The sequence below is a fragment of the Boleophthalmus pectinirostris genome, unplaced genomic scaffold (genome assembly GCF_026225935.1).
Source record: "Boleophthalmus pectinirostris isolate CB_2022bp ecotype Guang Dong unplaced genomic scaffold, ASM2622593v1 HiC_scaffold_18, whole genome shotgun sequence".
Taxonomy (NCBI): domain Eukaryota; kingdom Metazoa; phylum Chordata; class Actinopteri; order Gobiiformes; family Gobiidae; genus Boleophthalmus; species Boleophthalmus pectinirostris.
This window is the reverse complement of record NW_026571133.1, coordinates 2848067-2869016: the sequence shown is the minus strand read 5'-3', so window position 1 is coordinate 2869016 and position 20950 is coordinate 2848067. Positions and strand designations below refer to the sequence as shown.

Here is a 20950-nt window from a genome sequence, read left to right as displayed (position 1 = left end):
GTGGTAATACAGGAAGTGCTCCACTGTGTTTTTAAACTCCACTCGAATCATTTGGATCATTTCATCCCTGGAACTGACGATCTCTAATAAAAAAAAAAAGGTAAAATGTGAGCTTTTAACTTGAAAACTACCTCTTCGTGACATCACAAGGTGGAACAGAGCATTCTGAGCTTTGGAGATGTAAACAGACTAATAATAAAGAGTTACTCAACATGTGTGAATGAAAAAAAACACAACTCCAGGTCTGTTTTTGGTGAGGAAACATTGCAACATAGATCAGAAAATAGTGTAATTCAGGCTTTTAAAAGATGCATTTGTGTAACTTTTCTGGTGGAACATTTGAAGATGGATTATTTTCACCAAAGATATTTTGACATTTTAGTCCGTTCGTGCATTTTTATGACTGAAAAATATGCTCCCAATTTCCTGCTCTGGAGCGAGTGTGACGTGAGCTGAATGATGAGGCAGCCTTTTGTTTATTCACATGCAGTTTTCAATTTGTGACTTAAAGGTCCGACGTGATCTTTATGCCATGTTATAATGTTGTCACCTCCTTTAGTCTGTCCACCTCTCCAAAGCTCAAAATGTTCTGCTCCACCTTGTGATGTCATGAAGCGGTGGTTTTCGAGTTAAAAGCTCCCATTTCAGAGGTTAGGGATGGAAGAATAATGGAAATATCGTGATATCGTGTCATGGAAAGTCTCACAGTAATATTGAATTACAAGTTCCTTTACTTAAAGGTTGTATGGAGGATTTTTTGTTTCGTTTCAAATTGTCATTGAATGTTTAAAATACCATTACAGAGACGCAGCAGCCTTGTAATTATGATGACCAAAGAAAAAAGAATGAAAATCTATCACCTGTGGACGTAGTGAGGCTAGATAAACATCAGCCAATAGAAAATAAGGCTACCTCTTTATCTATTGGCTGTTTGGTCGTTAATCAAACTCCCTACGTTTCTAGTGTAACTGACTCGCTGGGATTATGTGGTTTTATGCAGCAGTTCTTAGAGGCTTTTTCAAACTGTCGCTTCCTCGCAATTCACAAGTTTTTTTGCGATGGCAGACGAGAATCCACGACCATTTCGGCGCAACAGAAAGTCAATTTTTGAGTTTGCTGAAAGAAGAAGAGAAGGGGAAAAGGAGCGACGACAAACTGAGGTGATTCTTGGAGATTCCTTCCAGCGACGGCGCGACTGAAGCAGAAGAAGGGTCTAAAAACTGACGCGTCAGGTCGCTAAAATATTTCTAGACAGGTCACTTCAACAGTAAATCTGAACACGCGCTGGCTGTAAACAAGCGTGATTTCTAGAGTAACGAGACGGTTGCTGTTTTTCACTTCCCTAAAAATCCTCTATACAACCTTTAAATGCATTTTTTAAAGTAGCAACAGATAATAAACACAGGGAACTACATATCCCATGATTCACTTCAGCGCAAACAACTCAAAGAAATATGTTTTTTTGGATAGACCATTTTGACAACAACCGGAAGTGGCGCGATGTGGAGTAAACGTCACGTCGGTTAATGATTTTCTATGGCAAAATATCTGTGGAAATATCTTAAGTATTTTCCACCAGTTTCATAAACCTGTCCCATCACCAAATCTTCAACCGACAAGGTCCACAAAGGATAAACATTCCTCCATGAAGAATTTATCCACAACTATCGAGGTAAGAAAGACGAAAACGTAAAGGAGAACAGCAAAACTAATGTTATGCTCATGAATAAAACTAAAGTAACTTGTTCACTCACACTGATTCTAGAATTAAAATCTATTTCATGATGTAGATATTAACATAGACAGACATTCGTGCAGGTCACAGATTACATGTCTTGCATTTAAACTCCACAAATCTCTCTGTTTATGCCAATATCTACATCATGGGTCTCCAACCGTTTTCCTCCGGTGAGCTCCTTTACAAAACGAAAATGCCAGAGAGCTGCTCATTTTAGCGACTGAAGGAAATAAAGTGTACATAAAAGCAAGACTCAGATGGGGTACAGTTAGATAAAACATAAACCATTATTTATTTATGAGTACTCAAAGTCAGGCATCAAAATTACAGTTTTACAATAATAATGGGCAATAGACATTTATATGGAGTAAGAAAGCTGTCAAAAATATTCGTGCGCATAAAATAGAAATCCGTGCGTATTTGGGAAATCGTGCGTATTTGGCTGTAGTTGTGCATAAAATAAATATTTGTAAACTCTCAAATGAGTCCAGTCGTACATAAAATATATTGTGTGTATTTTATCCATCAGAATACGAATTGAAAAATTACGACGTCATGAATTACAATCACGAAATGAAAATTTACGATTACGCTTTCATCAGTACGAATACGAATTCACAGACGGAACTTTACTGTCAAAAATACATCATCACTTCACAGACATTATTCATCGAGCAGAAGAAACATCGATCAAGATCAAGACTGCGCAGCTCAAGTTTGTAGCAGAGTAAAAACAGAGTAATAGCACAAGAAGCTACAACAGCGACCAACAAGTGGGTTAATTAAAATCTATTGTAAAAATGTCTTGAATTCGGGAACCGAACGCTGCTGTATAATATTGTGTAGAAACACCTCCTTTGAACGGGAAATTGCACCTATATGTTAGAAAACATAGTGGAGCCAGTTGGTAACATCAGACGTAACGTTATCCCAGGGCTAATTAGCAAATATCAGGTTCTCTGTATGTTTAGATTAAAACATTCACGGCTACAGCCACAGCGAGCATCAGTCAGTCTTCACTTCAGCTGCATTTCTCGCATGAAATGCCACCAAAAGTTCCTCGGCTGATGCTCGCTGTGGCTTTTAATTAACCCACTTGTTGGTCGCTGTTGTAGCTTCTTGTGCTTTTACTCTGTTTTTACTCTGCTACAAACTTGAGCTGCGCAGTCTTGATCTTGATCGATGTTTCTTCTGCTCGATGAATAATGTCTGTGAAGTGATGATGTATTTTTGACAGTAAAGTTCCGTCTGTGAATTCGTATTCGTACTGATGAAAGCGTAATCGTAAATTTTCATTTCGTGATTGTAATTCATGACGTCGTAATTTTTCAATTCGTATTCTGATGGATAAAATACACACAATATATTTTATGTACGACTGGACTCTTTTGAGAGTTTACAAATATTTATTTTATGCGCAACTACAGCCAAATATGCACGGATTTCCCAAATACGCACGGATTTCTATTTTATGTGCACGAATATTTTTGACAGCTTTCTTACTCCATACATTTAATTAATCAAAATTGAGTTTGTCAGGACAATACGTGTAATTCAGAAATTCCTTGGCGAGCTACTTGGAAGGGGGTGGAGAGCTACTGGTGGCTCCCGAGCTACAGAATCAGTCTGAGTTCACAAGTTATTTATGTTTTATTCATGACCATAATGTTAGTTTTGTTCAGTAGTTCACTAACGCGTCGTCGTTCGCCTTTACGTTTTCGTCTTTCTTCCCTTGATAGTTGTGGATAAATTCTTCATGGACAGAATGTTTATCCTTTGTCGACGTTGTTAGTTGAAAATTTGGTGATGGGGCAGATTTATGAAGTTGGGGGAAAATACGCGAGACATTTCCGCAGATATTTTGCCGTAGAAAACCATTAAGGCAAGTGACATTTACCTACATCGCGTCACTTCCGGACATTGTGAAAAAGGTCTATGCTTGGGATTATGACGTAAATAATTCACACCAAAAGGTTGTCAAGGTATTTTAAAAGCAAAACAGTGGCCCATCTACAATTATATCAGCCTCTCAGAAATATCGCAATAAATATCGTACCGTGAGATCCATATCGTGATAATATCATATCGAGAGATTTGGATTTCGTTACATCCCTAGTACAGATTGGCAATTCGGGGGTAAAGTTGTCCATAAACATGCTTAAACAAAACAAAACACAACTCCAGGTCTGTTTGTGATGAAAACAACTAGGAATGTCACGATATTATCACGATATGCATCTCACTTTACAATATTTATTACGATATTTTAAAGAGGCTGATATAATTGTAGATGTGACACTTTTTTGCTTTTAAAATACCTTGACGAGATTTGGTGCGAATTATTTCCGTCATAATCCCAAGAATTCAAGTAAAAAACATATTTCTTCATGTTGTCTGCGCTGAAATGAATCATGGGATATGTAGTTCTTTATGTTTATTAGCTTTGGCGTCTATAAAACAATACATTTAAGCAAAGGAACTCGTAATTCGATATACTTGTGACAGCTCTCAATATTTTTGTGAGACTTTTGACGATACGATACCACAATATTTTGGTTATTGTTACATCCCTAGAAACAACACTATAACAGAAAAGAAAATCATGTAACACGGGCCCTTTAAATATTGCACTTTAGATAATTATACTTATGACCTCCCCGTGGCTGCTGATAACATTACGTAACTCTGTATTCATGTCTACGATTTAAAAAGAACCTCTTCGGAGATTAAAATATTACAACCCCTCTTTATTTATGAATGAAAGCTTTGAGACGCCGTTCATAAATAATTCAAACCGGACAGATTCAAAACAAGCAGTTGTGTTTAAGGGCGGGTTTTAAAACGGAAACTACAGTAGGTTTATTTTTTTCTTCAGTCATCATCGTTTGGCGTAATCATTAAAGGATGTATATTATGCAAAATTGACTCTTGTGAGCTTTAAGTCGTGTTACAATGCTGTTTCTTTATCAAAAAAACATGCCAGTCTTTTGGGAGGAGGTTAGAAAAGCGGTGGAGATGATTGTTTCTAAGAATATTCCAACAAATCCTGTTATGTTTATTTTAGGTATATATCCCAAAAAGCACAAGTTTACTAAGAGCGAACAGATTATGATTAATATGTGTTTTCTACAAGCAAAAAGAACAGTTGCAATGTTTTGGAAAAAAACTTGTAGGCCCAGGTTGGTGCACTGGGTAAAACAGATGCTCATAGTTTTTCCCTTGGAAAAGATCACATGCATTAGGAAAGGAAAGTTGAAATTGTTTGATGAGTTGTGGGGTCCTCTTAAAAGTTTTGTAGGGAATCTTAATTTGACGGAGGGTGCTGAAGATGATTGATACTATTCTGTAAACCTTTTGTTTTTATTTATTTCTATTATATTTTTTAATGTATGTATATATGTATACATCTCACATTTTTGCGGTGTGTATATGTGTATATATGTTTTTATTTACTGATATTTGGGTTGGGGGGAAAAAAATGTATGGATGGCTATAACTTAATTTTCTAACTGTTAGGTTGATCTGTAATTGTTTTTTTTTGTGTTTTTTTTTTTGCTTTTATGTTCATGATTGTGTGGTTGTGCTTTATAATGTATAAAACTAAATAAAAACATTGTTAAAAAAAAAAAAAAAAAACATGCCAGGAGTTGTGTTTTTTCTTTCATTTGCACGTGTTTGAGGAGCACTTTATTACAGGGGTCTTCAACGTTTTTCGTAGCCTGATTCATCAGCCGGTTTCACTTCGTAGAAACTGTCTGACCTTGCTTTCTTGCCTCGGTTTCTACAAAGTGAAACGAAGTAAAACCGGGTGATGTTTCTGGCTCATTTTGTGGAAGATCGCGGTAGTTTTTAAGTTAACATCTGCTTTTACATTTAGTTCAGTAGAGATTTGCAATTCCAGCGCTGAAATCATCCAAATAAACCACGTAATCCCTGCGTGCCGGCGAGTCAGTTACACTAGAAACGTAGGGAGTTTGACTGACGACCAAACAGCCGATAGAAAATGAGGCAGCCTTGTTTTCTATTGGCTGATGTTTATCTGGCCTCACTACGTCCACAGTTGATAGTAGGGATGGGCATGATTAATCGATTAATCGATAATTGATCATTAAGAATTTCATCGATTACGTTCATTTTAATCCACAAACCGAATGTAGGTTGCTGTGTGTAGTGTGACCAAACAGGTCTGTACATGTGTCTCTGCATCAGAAGGAGCGAGACACAAACAGTCGGTCAGTCTGCAACGTACCGAAGCACAAATGTGTATTTAACGACGACTTGTACAAGAAATTCCACACTTTCCGTTGCGTTCGGGACAAGTGTGAGTCCATGTGCACAGTGTATAAAGCAGCACATATGTTTCTGTGTCCAGTGGGAAAAAGTTTTACCAGGTGAGAGTCGCGCTCAATGTCGATGACGAGTCCCCACCCCTCCTCCCCGTACGGTGTCCTGGTTTTGACAAACACAAATATGGTCACACTAACCTGTATTCCACTGAGTCATGTCTTTTAATCCGACAGACGTTCACCGCATCAGCGACACAAGAGCTGTAGTTTTATCTTCGCTGAGTTTATGCAAATTAGTGATGCGGTTTTAAGTTTTGTTTCTGTGAGAGTTGAACAAAACTGAATTAAACACATTATAATGTCAAACGGGCTGATGTGGCTCTAGAGTCGTTACGGTTTATATGTCGTAAAGTTGAATTTATTTATGCAGATTAGTAGTGCAGATAGTAATAATAATGATGATCGTTTTAATATAAAAACGTTAATGATTAATCGATAATCGATCGTTAATTCTCCCGACGATCGATTAAGAAAATTTCATCGAATGCCCGTCCCTAGTTGATATATTATCATTCTTTTTTTTTTTGGTCATCATAATTACAAGGCTGCTGCGTCTCTTTCATTGACAATTTGAAACAAACAAATAAATACAACCTTTAAGCTCATTTGGAATTACAAAATAAACATATTTTATAATTTCACCTCATGCATGGACTAGAGCTGCATTGCTTTTATTTTAGAGGTATTTTTAATGAATTTTTATAAATCAACCTCACTTTTTTATTGTTTAGTCATAACATCAACCCAGTCTGACCAGCTCGTCAAAAAAATGCTATTTACTGAATTTTATGAAAAAATACAATGAATATTACGCAGAATTGAGTAAAGCGTTTTGGCCCGGTCCTCCACAATATTTTCTGTTTCTCATGTCGCCTGACGGAAAAAATAATTGCCCACTTCTGCTTAACAGAAAACATGATGTCATAAAACCTAAAAATATCTACTGTATGAGCGTAGGAAAGAAGATGTATAAGTTTATTTTAGTACAAACTGCATTTAAATTCAATGAAAAGCCACAAAATAATAATAAAAAGTAAATATATCAATGTAGTACGTAGTATAGACAGTGTTTCATTCAGTATATTATGTAATAGCCTAAGCATACGGGGGTCTATTAGTATCTGACACACATAATTTCTTGAATGTAACATATGATAGCACTAATTTGTGTTTGTGTAGGTCTATTGTTTTGTCAGATTGATTGTTCTACTTTGGGGCAGCGTCGCTCCATTCAATAGGCCTGTTATGTAACGACACATTCAGGCTCATGTAAAAAATATTAAGCAAGAACAAAGAGCGACCAACGACGAACAATGTGCAATTTGTTTTTATTGATAGAAAATAATAATATACATTTTATTTAAAACATGTGTGGGACTTAAGGCTGTGCAGTTAATTGAATTTTGATCGTGATTTCGATTTGTGTGTCCAAACTCATATAATCGAGCTGAAAGCTTAACAAACTTTATTTTGGGATATTTTTATATAATTTTTTTTTTTTATTGTTTTAAATATAGAGATTTCATCATTCGTTCATTCGTTTTTCAATATAAAACCAAAAATAAGAACGAAAGAATAACTATTTTCTTCATTATTTGCTGCCAAAACCAAAATGAAAAAATTGATAATGATTAATTTTTTTCAGTTTTCAATTTTGCGTTTAAATGAAAAATGAAAAAAATGGACAACGGCCGTTTCCTGTTTCCGTAACTTAAACTGGGATGCTGGATTTTTGTGCCACATATGGACTGAACCAGGACTGAACCAGGTACAGGACCAGACCAGGACTTAGACCGGGACCAGACCAGGACTGTGTCCGGGACCAGATCGGGACGGGGATCAGGACTGAGACCGGGAACAGGACCGGGACCAGACTAGGACTGAGACCGGGACCAGACCAGGACTGAAAACGGTTTAGTTCTGGTTTAGTTCTGGTTTAGTTCTGGTTTAGTCCTGGTTTAGTCCTGGTTTAGTCCTGGTTTAGTCCTGGTTCAGTCTTGGTTCAGTCCTGGTTCAGTCTTGGTTCAGTCCTGGTTCAGTCCGTATGCGGCGCATTAGTCCCGCATCACAGTTTAAGTCACAGAAATGATAAATCTGTTATCTGTTTTTTTTTCCCATTAGTCATTTCATTGTTTTTCATTATTCATTCATTATTCATCACACAAAATTGAAAAATGAAAAAACAAATCGTTATCCATTTTTTCATTTTGGTTTTGAAGACAAATAATGAAGAAAACAGTTACTGTTTCGTTTTCTTATTTTTGGTTCCATATTGAAAAACAAATGAACGAATGATACACGGATTAGCTGGATATATAGTTTATTTTGGATACATATGTTTTTCTATGCCTCATTTCATGTTCGAAGTTTATTTTATTCATTTTTTTTGTTTTATACATTGCAAAATTGCTCATATTTGGAAAGTTTTGCATAAATTATCAATAACAAAGTGTTTTTTTAAGAGAGAATTGCTGAATAAATGCTTTGTGTAACTAAAAAAATACTCGTTTGAATAATCATAATTTCAGTATTGATCAAAATAATCGTGATATTTTCCATAATCGAGCAGCTCTGGTGGGACTAACTGTGTAAAAGACGATATCGGCCGATAATGGCACTGGGAAACATATCATCGATCGGCCTAAATCTTGCCGATATGGGCCGATATTTCACCTCCAACTCCCAGTTTATCTGTATCATATCAGCTGCAAAAAAATTGGTCGGGCCCAATAGAAATATTGCTGTAGTTCGGTCTTTTAGGTGATTAATGGGTCAAGTTTGGGTGTAGTTTATTTGATTATAGGTTAAAAGGAAATATATACAGTGCAACAAGAGAGTAAAGAAGATACTGAAGTGAATTAGCGGACGATTTGGAAATGAATCCTGCGTTCAATCAGCTTTTCACATGCATGTTTTCGAAGGCCTCGTTTTGTTTTTACTTCTGTTGTTGTCTTTGGCACAACTGGGACGCGCCTCCTCCCACCAACTTTTGTTTGTTTGCTTTTTGTACACCTTGGCGAATGTTTGGCCTCGCGAAAATAAACTTGCCAAACTAAACTCTGACTCAGTCTCAGTGATTGTTTTAAAACAGTTGCGTCCCTTGTCGGATAGGGGACATAAAAGTAACTTAAAGGTCCGACGTGATCTTTATGCCGGGTTATTATGTTGTCACCTCGTTAGTGTGTGTACATCTCCGAAGCTCAAAATGCTCTGCTCCACCTTGTGATGTCATGAAGCGGTAGTTTTCAAGTTAAAAGCTCCCATTTTAGAGATTAGCGATGTAATAATGACTAAAATACTGTGATATCGTATCGTTAAAAGTATCACAATATATCGAATTACAAGTTCCTTCGCTTAAATGCATAGTTTTATGGTAGCAACAGCTTATAAACATCGGGAACTACATATCCCATGATGCATTTCAGTGCAAACATGAAGAATGAATATGTTTTTTACTTCAATTCTTGGGATTATGACAGAAATAATTCACATCAAAGTATTTTAAAAGCAAAGAAGTTTCCAATCTACAATTATATCAGCCTCTACAAAATATCGCAGTAAATATCGTACTGTGAGATGTAGAGCTGGGTGTCATTAAGAAGTTGCCAGTACGATATATTTCAAATCTATTCGATACGGTTCAATAAAAAATAAAGGCTAAATCGTGGCTGTGATACTAAAAGTCTTTGTTAAACCGCTTCTTGTGCAAAGTTCATATGAAACGCAAACATTTTAATCCTCAAAACAGTGAAAATGTCAAATGTGACGCATAAACAAGTTTCCTTTCTCCAAACCAGCAACAAAACTGTAGCTCTGTAACAAAATTATTCAGTAAAATATACCAAAAAAATACTCTTGGCGATATATCGAAACAGCAGCCCACGATATCGATACTGTATGAGCACATTAAACGATAACGATACTGCATGGTTATAGCCTACCTCTTTATATTAAGCTGCACTGTGTAACTTTTTGGTTGGAGGTCCATCATCCTCGTTTCCATGGAGATGTCGTTGCTCTGCCTGGAATGTCCCACAGTGTGACATTATACAGCTCTACTTTACATTTATTTATTCAATTACAGGTGGTTTTATAGCTGAAAAATACCTAGAAAAACAAACGTTCTGACTGTGAGCGGGGTCGCCTCTCCACAGATCTGACCTGTAACTTGCTCTGGTTTAGTTTCCATGTAGACAGAAAGGTTTAATGTCATACTGTGAAACATTCCAAACAAAGCAATGACGTCTCCATGGAGAAAAGCGTTTGATGGACCCTCCACTAGAAAAGTTACTAGGGATGTGATAATAACCGAAATATCGTGATATCGTATCGTCAAAGTTCTCACAATAATATCGTGGACCATCACAATATATCGAATTACAAGTCTCTTTACTTAAATTAAGAGTTATGGTGCAGCAATAGCTAAAAAAAAGACACAGCGAACTACATAGACCATGATCCTTTGCTCCATTTCCGTGCAGACGACAAGAAGAAATAACAGTTCTAACACTTTTAAGTCTTAGTTCTTTGGATTAAGTCTTATCAAGGCATTTTAAGAGGAAAAAAAGAGCATATTCACAGTTTTAGCCTCCACAAAATATCGCAATAAATATCGTACCGTGAGATTTGGATATTGATGACTAATCGAATGTTGTTGATTAATCAGAAACCTGGTTCAGTTCTGGTTCAGTCCTGGTTTAGACCGTGTGCAGCACAAAAGTCTGGCATCTCGATCAATGTTTCTTCTGCTCAATACATTTAAAAACAGATAAACAGATAGATAAAAACTGATTTTTGACAGCAGTGATATCGCAATAAATATACTATGAGATACTGTGAGATGTATATCGTGAAAATATCGTAGAGAGATTTAGATATTGTTACATCCTTAATCATGAGCCTCACCGCTTTCCCACAATATCGCAATAAATATCGTACCGTGAGGTTCATACCGTGACGATATTGTGTCATGAGGCTTGGATATCGTTACACCTCTAAAAGTTACACAATGCACCTTTATGTAATAAGAGCTTTCATTAAAATTCAAGGTACAAGGATTACATAGAGAGAAATCATTTAGAAACAATTTAAATGTATTGATCTTAGATGAATTATTATTTAATTGTAAAATCTATGTAGCTGTCAATAAAGGGCCACAGTATGATACTAGGGATGTAACGATATCCAAGTCTCACGATACGATATTATCACGGTATGAAGCTCACGGTACGATATTTATTCTGATATCAAGGGAAAAACGTAGACCTACTGTCTGTAAATATGACGCAAAGAGGCAGAATAACAATAAATGTTGCCTAAATAAACCCAATTTAAAATCCACCAGAGCCAAACCTCGTTTTTTAAACAATTCAAGATTTACAGTGAATTTTTACATGACTAAATATATCGGTGATTATATCGGCAGCTCCAACTCCAATTTTATCGGTTTCATATCGGCCACAACAAAATCCATATCGGCCGGGCTCTAGTGACAATATCCAAATCTCTCGGTACGATATTTTCATAATATACATCTCACAGGACCAGTCGCAGCAGCCAAAAAATGCATCACGAAGAAGAAGAAAAAACATATATAAGTCGCACTTTTGGGGGGAAATTTATTTTATAAAATCAGAGACCAGGAACTGACATTTCATCTTTTAAAGTCAAGTTCTAGTAAAAACAATAGAAGAGAGAACAGACTGTTAACGTCACATATGAACAGTTCTTCAGATAAACTATAACATAAACAACATAAGTTTACCAAACTCTCCATTTCACTCCAAATCACTCGGGGTGTAACGATATCCAAGTCTCACGATACGATATTGTCACAGTATGAACCTCACGGCACGATATTTATTGTGATATGGTGGGAAAGCTCACGATTAGGGATGTAACAATATCCAAATCTCTCTGTACGATATTTTCACAATATACGTCTCACGCTACGATATGTATTCCGATATTTTGTGGAGACCAAACAGAACTGTGAACATGCGACTTTTTCCTCTTAAAATGCCTTGACAAGACTTAATCCAAAGAACTAAGGCTTAAACGTATTAGAACTGTTATTTCTTCTTGTGGTCTGCACTGAAATGGAGCAAAGGATCATGGTCTATGTAGTTCCATCTGTCTTTTTCACCTATTGCTGCACCATAACTCTTAAATTAAGCAAAGAGACTTGTAATTCGATATATTGTGACAGTCCACGATGTTATTGTTAGAACTTTGACGATACGATATCACGGTATTTCGGTTATTTCTACGTCCCTATACGATACAATACACAGCTTAATCATTTTATGGACTACAATATGGTAGCCTACTTTGGGGCATGGCTATAACCTAGTTCCTATATTATGTAAGTGTGATGTAATGAAAAAAAACCTGAACAAAGGATTCCCTGGCACCTGCTCTCTAGTTTAATATATAGAACATCTCTCTGCTTTACTCGGTTTGCCAGCAACAAGAAAAGCGAGCTGAGTGTGTGTGTATTTCCTATTCAGCCTGAGGTTACAGAGGGGGGCGTGGTGCGATACCAAAACAACGCTTAGCCCATAATGGCGGGCGCTTGTCATACTGTTATGATAGTTTCAGTACCACGAAGCAGCCCAGAAACGCGTGCGTAATTGTGTTTAGTTTCCCCCCCCAAAAAATCGCCACTGCGTACGCGTAAAGACGTAGACACCGTGTTCCCACATCCCATTCACACGATAATACCCACGAATAACTCAACTCCTACTTGGCTACGGTTGAAATAGAGATGCATGTACGCGCTGCTCGGTTCGCTCCTGCTACTACTGCCCTGAATCGGACGAGTATTAGCGCTCGAGTTCACGCGCGGGTGACCGAGCAAGCTGGCAGCCATAGCCCCCCTAGAAACACCGAGCAAACTACGACATCCGTGCGTAAAAGTTACCCCAAACATTAACGATTCACAGCGAGGGGCGATGCTGGAATATCTCTCGAGTGTTTCCTGGATATCGCGCTGCGTAAAAGCGTAAAAGCGCGCATTTTAGGTGTCCAAAAATGGGACAAATTACCGTAGGAGGCACGCTTTACGCCACATGCTATTAACTAGGCACGGTCCAACGCGAGTCAAGTCTCTGTAAAAAAAAAAAAAAAGGGCAGGACTCGATTCTAGCTTCATTTTAACCCGTCTCACAACTTCATTCACAATTTCCCCGAGCACAGAAAGTCAATTTTACAACAGCCACTCCGTAAAACGTTGGCCTACCTTTGGATGACAGCGCGACATCACCGTTTTCTCGCTTCGCTGCTGCTGCAACATTGTTAAACCTCGTTATATCGTTGTTGTTATTGTTGCTGATGTTATTTCCACTCGCAGAAGCACTTAGTAGGAGTTTATGTTTCTTCTTGCGCTCCTCCTCGCCGTCCTTAAGCTTGCATTTGTCTTTAATCGCGGGTTTCTTATTCGGTTTGGTCGTTAAAGGCGTTTTGTGTAGGTAGAAATCGCTCTGTTTGAGGAGTTTATGCGCATTGCTCGGCGGCTGGGAGTGCGGTCCTCCGGAGGCAGGCACCGAGTTGTTGCTGCTCGCTTTGGCCGGGCTGTAGCTCCACGAATTCGGCTGCTTGAGTTTGTCTTTGCCGCTGCCTTCGCCTCCGAGTTTCTTAGGTTTTACGCTGCGCTCCTCCACTCGGATCTTCTTGGGTGGTGGCTGCTGGTTCGGGTCCGGGCTCGTCGGAGAGAGGGTGCCCGCGGTTCCTCTCGCCTCGCTCGGCTTCGGGAGTTTGTTTTTGGCCGAGGCGAGCGCTGGGTCTACCGCAGTCGCAGCAGCAGCTTCGGTGAGGCATTCGGAGCCCAGCGAGGCCGCCATCTTGAGCCTTCTCTCTCTATTTACGCTCCTCTAACGCCGCTGCTGTTTTTTTTTTTTGTACATGCGACGTGCAGCAGGAGCGCGTAGGCGGGGCGTGCGTGTGACAGACAGAGGAGGGGAGAACTACAAGCTGCTTTTACCAGCTGGGAAAGGTTATTACCATGTACTGTGTGTACTACATGGTAAATAATGGAACAAGGTGCATTTCAGAACAAAATAATTGCACAATACAATACAAAGAGACGCTGTTACTGATGATAGTGTGACCAGACGTCCCTGTTTATCCGGGATAGTTCCAGTTTTGAGCCCTGTGTCCTCCTGTCCCAACAGATTTATCCAAAACCACAAATTTGTCTCAGTTTTATGCAACAAATGTCCCACGTGTCCCTATTTTTGACCAATCTGACACTTACCAACAGGAAAGAGAGGTATTTTCATTTCATTTTTTAATTTGTTTGAGCCAGATACAACAAAAATTCAAAAAACAATAAAAAAAAACTTAGTCTCCTACCCCAATTGTTTTACGTAATCAAATGGTTGTATACGTACACAAACATACATACGTACATACATACACACATATACATACATACACACATACATGCACACATACATACATACATGCACACATACATACATACATACACACATACATGCACACATACATACACACATACATACACATACATACATACATACATGCACACATACATGCATACATACACACATACATACATGCACACATGCATACATACACACATACATGCATACATACATACATGCACACATACACACATACATGCATACATACATACATACATACATGCATACATACATACATACATACATGCATACATACATACATACATACATACATGCACGCATGCATACACACATGCATACATACATACACACATGCATACATACATACACACACATACATACACATATACACATGCACACATACGTACGTACATACATGCATACATACATACACACATACATACATACACTCATACATACACACATGCATACATACATGCACACATACATACACACATACACACACAAACATACACATACATGCATACATACATACACATGCATACATACATGCATACATACATACATGCATACATACATACACACACATACATACACATGCACACATACGTACATACACACATACGTACATACACACATACGTACATACACACATACATACATACATACATGCACACATACACACGTACATGCATACATACATACATACATACACACATGTACATACATACACACATACATACATATACACATCAAATATATCCAGTACATATATTCAACATAAATATTTGTACACATGCATAACACACATATACATACACGCATAAATATATTTTCGTTTATGGTCGTACTAACTCATAATAATGTTAACACAGGCACAAAGTTTATTGTTAATGATCGTACAAAATAAACAGTAATGAGAATGAAACATGTAAGGATTTTTTGTTTTCGTTTATGGTCGTTGTTACGCCCCAGCTGTGCTAGGAACAGGGAAGTAACAAAAATAAAATCAAGATGTAAAATGGAATGTAAAGGTAAATTAACAAAACAGACTAAAATATACAGAAAATAACCTAAACTAAGAGACAAAACAACAGACAACGAGTTTTGTGCCATAAAAGGGGTCACGCAGGCTTACACAAATGAGTGTATTAAATTAAACCACATAAGCCCACAAACAGAATCGAGTGACCAAATCAAAAAAGGCACAGAACAGAACTAAACTACACACAAACACAAACACAAACAGGCAGACTGGCCACCGCGAACAGGTGCTGGTGATCTCCTTAAACAGGGGGCGGTGGCTGCAGGTGAGGTGGGCGTCGACCTGCCCCACCAATCACAAACCAGGGCTCCCACAGCAGGAATCAGGGTGTGTCAGCAGAATAATTTAGAACACACCAAACTGTAATTGTAATTGTAATGAAGAAGGAACAACAGTTTATAATTTATGGTTGTACAAAGTAAACAGTAATGAGGCATACATTGTTATTTGTTTAGATAAAATACAGAAAAGCTGATTAAAAATGACCAAAACACACAAAAAAAGTGACTATACTGACTCACATGTTAGACACGATTGGTATTTACAGAACAATTTTCCTTAATTACACACTTGTTTCACAGTTTTATTATTACCAACCACCAAACAAAACAAAACAAAACAAAAAAAAACGGGTGATGTCCCAGTTTTTTTATTTTGAACATCTGGTCACTCTAATTTTGTACCTGCCCAAGGACTCTGTGGATAGAAAGTAGTTGTGTTTTCTGTGCACTGTCCTTGTTTTAAATAAATTAAATAAAAATAAAAAAGTATGGTCTATTTGAGAACGTTTCAGTTTCAGGGCCTTATTTGGTTATACGCTTTATAACAGGATTTACATAACAGAAACGGTCAGTGTATTCTCTTGTCAAGTTGTTATACATAGTCCCGAGTCTAAGCAGAGGTGCTCAGGCTTCCATCGCCCCAGACACTTCCTCCAGAGGGATCCCAAATCCCAGGTCAGAGTTGGACCTGGGTCATGCTTTGGGCGTCCACTCGGTTGGATAAGCACCAGAAGAGGGGACATGGACTCGAGTCAGACTTGAGTTAATATTTTTTAGGACTTGAGACCTGATTTGATAAAATGGACTAAGATTTGGGACTCGACTTGGACTTGAAGGTCACTGACTTGGGATTTGAGTCGGACTTGTGTCTTGAGAAGCACTTTTAAATCTGAATTTGCTTTATTCTGACTGTAATGATTCACACTAAGATCTTGTCAAGACATTTAAAAAGGAACATTGTCCATTTTTAGACCTTCAACTTGCATCTATAACCTACAAAATTCAACCTGGCCAATTTTAAATACATTAGAAACTCCCTGATCACTGAAGCCTCAGGTGCCTCTAAATGCAACGATAATGCCACACTGTCTTCGCTGCATAACATGTACTGGAGTTAAGTAATCAGAGTACAAATTATGAGTAACTGTATTCAGTTACAGTTACTGTTTCAGTGAGTGGTAATCAGATTACATTTACTTTGTTGAAATAAATGGATTACACAGCAGGTAATTCCACTCATTGCCGGACACTAAACCAGGTCTAAACCAGGTCCAAACCAATTCTAAACCTGGTCTAAAACCAAGTCTAAACCAGGACTAAAACCAGGTCCAAACCAAGTCTAAACTAGGTCTAAACGAGGACAAAACCAGGATTAAACCAGGTCTAAACCAGAACTAAACCAAGACTAAACCAAGACTAAACCAGGTCTAAATAAGGTCTAAACAGGATTTAACAGGACTAAATCCTGCTGCGTGGACGTGTCTCCTCTTCTTCTATCAATAATATTTTTAATTTGGTTCAGTAAAGTCTGGGCTTTTCATTTTATTTTAGCAGACAAAACATTTTATGTGAAGATTTCCTCATCTTTGCTTTTCTACAGCAAATCAAGTAATCCAAAGTATTCAGATTACGTTACTCAAGTTAAGTCATTTAATGGATTATGTTACAAACTACATTTTGGAGTCTGTAATCTGTAATCTGTAGGGAAATACATTTTAAAAGTCACCTCCCCAACACTGACGATGCAGACTGTATAAGAATGGCTTCACACAAACGGCCAGAAGTGCAAAGTACTTTTGTTGTTTACAAAGGATAAAAATTGTTTCTTGGAGAACCACATGAAAAAATGATGTTGTTGTGCCACTGTAAAGCTGTTACACTCTGCTTTATGTTTTCATTGTTATGAAAAGTGGTATACAAATAAAGTTAGTGTTCATATCATTTTCAGTCTTCAGTGTTAATTTCCCACACCGGACCAATGCTGCAACATCCCAGAACACACTGGATGTGAAGGTCTCAAAAAAATGTCAGGATTGTATATTAGTACCTCATATGATCATTTTGTCCAAATATCAGATTTTTTCCTGTTACTAAAATTTAATTTGAGCCTGAGAGGGTTAAGATGCTGAGAGAACTGGGAGTGAATGACGATACAGAATTGTTATGATGCTCTGGACATTATAAAAAACATTGTCTCTGTAGGTTTGATTTTATGAACTATAACATCAACCTGCTCAGGGACGACAGGTGGAAATTTGCACTGGCGCTACAACCTGGTACAAACATCTCTCCTGTTAAGATTAATGCATATTGTGCACTGTCTTTGTCTCATTAAATAAATAAACTAAACTAAACTCTTATATACTCACTCTATAAATACTCAAATATACTATGACTTTATAAGAACAATTTATCTTAAAATTAATATAAATTGCTAAAATCTAAGCTATATTTGGTACTTTGGTTTAAAGACTTGAAATGACTTGAAGCTCAAAGCAGACGACTTGGACTTGACTTGGACTTATGAGCCAGTGAATCGAGACCCGACTTGGACTTGCCTGTATTTGACTTAGGACTTGACTCGGACTTGAGGTCAAAGATTTGAAACTTACTTGAGACTCGCAAAACGACGACTTGCTGCCACCTTTGACAAGAAGAAGCGCAGAATCAGAATTTTGTTTTATTGTCGTTATCAGGGAACAAAATTTACAAATTAGAAACTTGCTTTGACATTACGGTGCAAAATTAAACAAAGACTAATAATAATAAACATTAAACTATGATCAAATCAAATAAAAAATAAGCACATGCGTTAAAATAAGGTAAAAAATAGGCTTCTTTGTCCAGCTTCTCCTCTCTTCGTGGTGGAGCAGCGTCTCTACTCCGAGCTCGTCCCGTGTGTCTGAGCTCTTCGTCTCTCTGCAGCAGCACTCAGCCTCTTTGTGTAGATTTACTTAAGATCCTGTTCATGACCCAAAGCTCCCCCTTTGCTCCAGGCTCAGAGGATCAAGTGATTTAAACATTTAACCCTCAAAGCACTAATGTTCTCATCTGGTCGAAACTCTAAGCTCCACTGTGTTGCTCTCGGAGATTTAGAGACGATTTCTTTTTCCTTATTGGGAAATCCTTATTGCCAGATTATTAACACGTCTGTATATGATTCCCACACCATTTTTATATTGAGTACACTTTTAGATTATACTCTCATTCAGAGGCTTTAAACTCTCAGAAATGCAGTGTTTTATTTAATTGTTTAAGTTTTGTATGTTTTTATATTATGTTGATTTTACTTGGAAACTTTGGTCACCTTGATTGATTGATTGATTGAGTGCCCCAAAAGTAGTATTGCTGTAAATAAGTATTACATTTTCTTGTTTTGTTCATTCCAAAATAACCCTACAGAATCATTATTAAGGATGTGAACTGTACTGAAAAGAACATTTGTACATTTATACTCAAATTAAGCATTTAAAGGGACAGTCCGGAGTTTTGGTCGTGTCGAAAGAATCGTTTCAGAAGTAAAACCAACCAGGACTGAACCAGGACTAAACCAGGACTGAACCAGGTCGAAACCAGGTCGAAACCAGGTCGAAACCAGGTCGAAACAAGAACTAAACCAGGACTGAGTGTTTCAATGGGCCTGGAGTTGTGCCCGCGTAGACCGTCGGGTGACCACAGGCAAAAGGACCGGCATCCAAGAAGTCCAAGGTTAGTCCTGGTTTGGTTCTGATTTAGATCTGGTTTAGACCTGGTTTAGTCCTGGTTCAGTCCTGGTTTAGACCTGGTTTAATCCTGGTTCAGTCACGAATCATGTACCCCTGCTTAAAAAAATCCCCACTACACCACTGCCTAGCATTGTGTAACTTTCCTCCGTCTTTCCTCAGTGGAGATGCTATTACTTTGTCTGGAATGTTTCACAGTGTGGCATTAAACCGTTGTATGCTCATGCAGACCAAACCAGACCAAGTTACAGGTCAGATCTGTGGAGAGGCGACCCGCTCACAGTCAGAATGTCTGTTTTTGTAGCTATTTTTGACTTATAAAACCACCTGTAATTGAAGATTTGCAAGATTTAAAAACTTATATCCAGGTTATTCATCTTGTTTTCAGATTTATTATCGACTTACTAGTTCTGAGATGCTTAATTCTAGTTTAGAGGTAGTTTATTTTAAGATAACTTGTCAAGTACTTGCTGCATGGACAGATCATTTCACTACTTTCAAGTCATTTTCTGATAGATAGATAGATATAGTGTTTATATCTTAAATTTTGGTCAATAACAATTTCTCATATAAAAAGCTTGGCAACAGAGAACTGATATCACCTAGCACCTATCTTACCGCTGTTGAGAAAATAGTTCCTCAACATGCAACGATTCATGCGATGCAAGGTTAGTTTTATTTCAAACATTCATCTATCAACACAGACATTTACATGGACAGTCTGGTGTAATAATAGATTTTCTTCGGGTGTTTTGTGGAGCGGGTAAGACTGTTTTTAGTGGCAGGATAACTCTATTGTGACCTCTGCAAATACAAGGACTGGATGGAATATTTAAAAAAGTGTCTCCACACGTCTCCAACGCTCTGGCTCACGAGGAAATGAGCTCCTCTGTCCAAAAATCTGGACTGTCCCTTTAAGTCACAGGTCAGATCTGTGGAGAGACGACACCGCTCTCAACCAGTAACACCTGAAAATTGAATTAATGAAAGAGAAATATAAACTCACTGACATACATGATAACATGGTGATGAAACTCTCACCAGAAGTTACATATTAATCACCTATTTGTGTAAAGAAATGGGATGTCGGAAGAGCACCTGGTTGTTTCATCTAAGTGGGAAGAATAACTTGTCAGATGCTTTGCTATAATTTTAAACATGAAATAATGTTGTTCGACATGAAAATAAAATCATAGCAAAGCCTATCAGAGTGCCTCGGATCTCTTCTTTCATTTCATAAGAGTGTTTGTCCACCGCACCGAAGGTTTGGAGTACGATTCCTGCTTCTTGACATAAACATCATTCTGTTTGAGCGGTGAGATCCACTGACCCACAGGTTGGTGGTGTGATTCCAGCTCCTACAGATGAATGCTGTCATTGTGTCACTGGGCAAGACACTTAACCCACCCCTTG

General features: G+C 37.8%; 1 protein-coding gene across 1 annotated transcript in view; it reads right to left on the bottom strand.

Annotated features, from left to right (window-relative positions):
* LOC110160009 (lysine-specific demethylase RSBN1L-like) overlaps nucleotides 1-13976 on the bottom strand; it is a 97619-nt gene extending 83643 nt beyond the window's left edge. Inside the window, 1 exon segment of the mRNA XM_055153821.1 lies at nucleotides 13325-13976. Within this exon segment, the coding sequence (XP_055009796.1) occupies nucleotides 13325-13925 (601 nt within the window). The 5' untranslated portion in view covers nucleotides 13926-13976.
* Between the last annotated feature and the right edge of the window lie 6974 nt (nucleotides 13977-20950).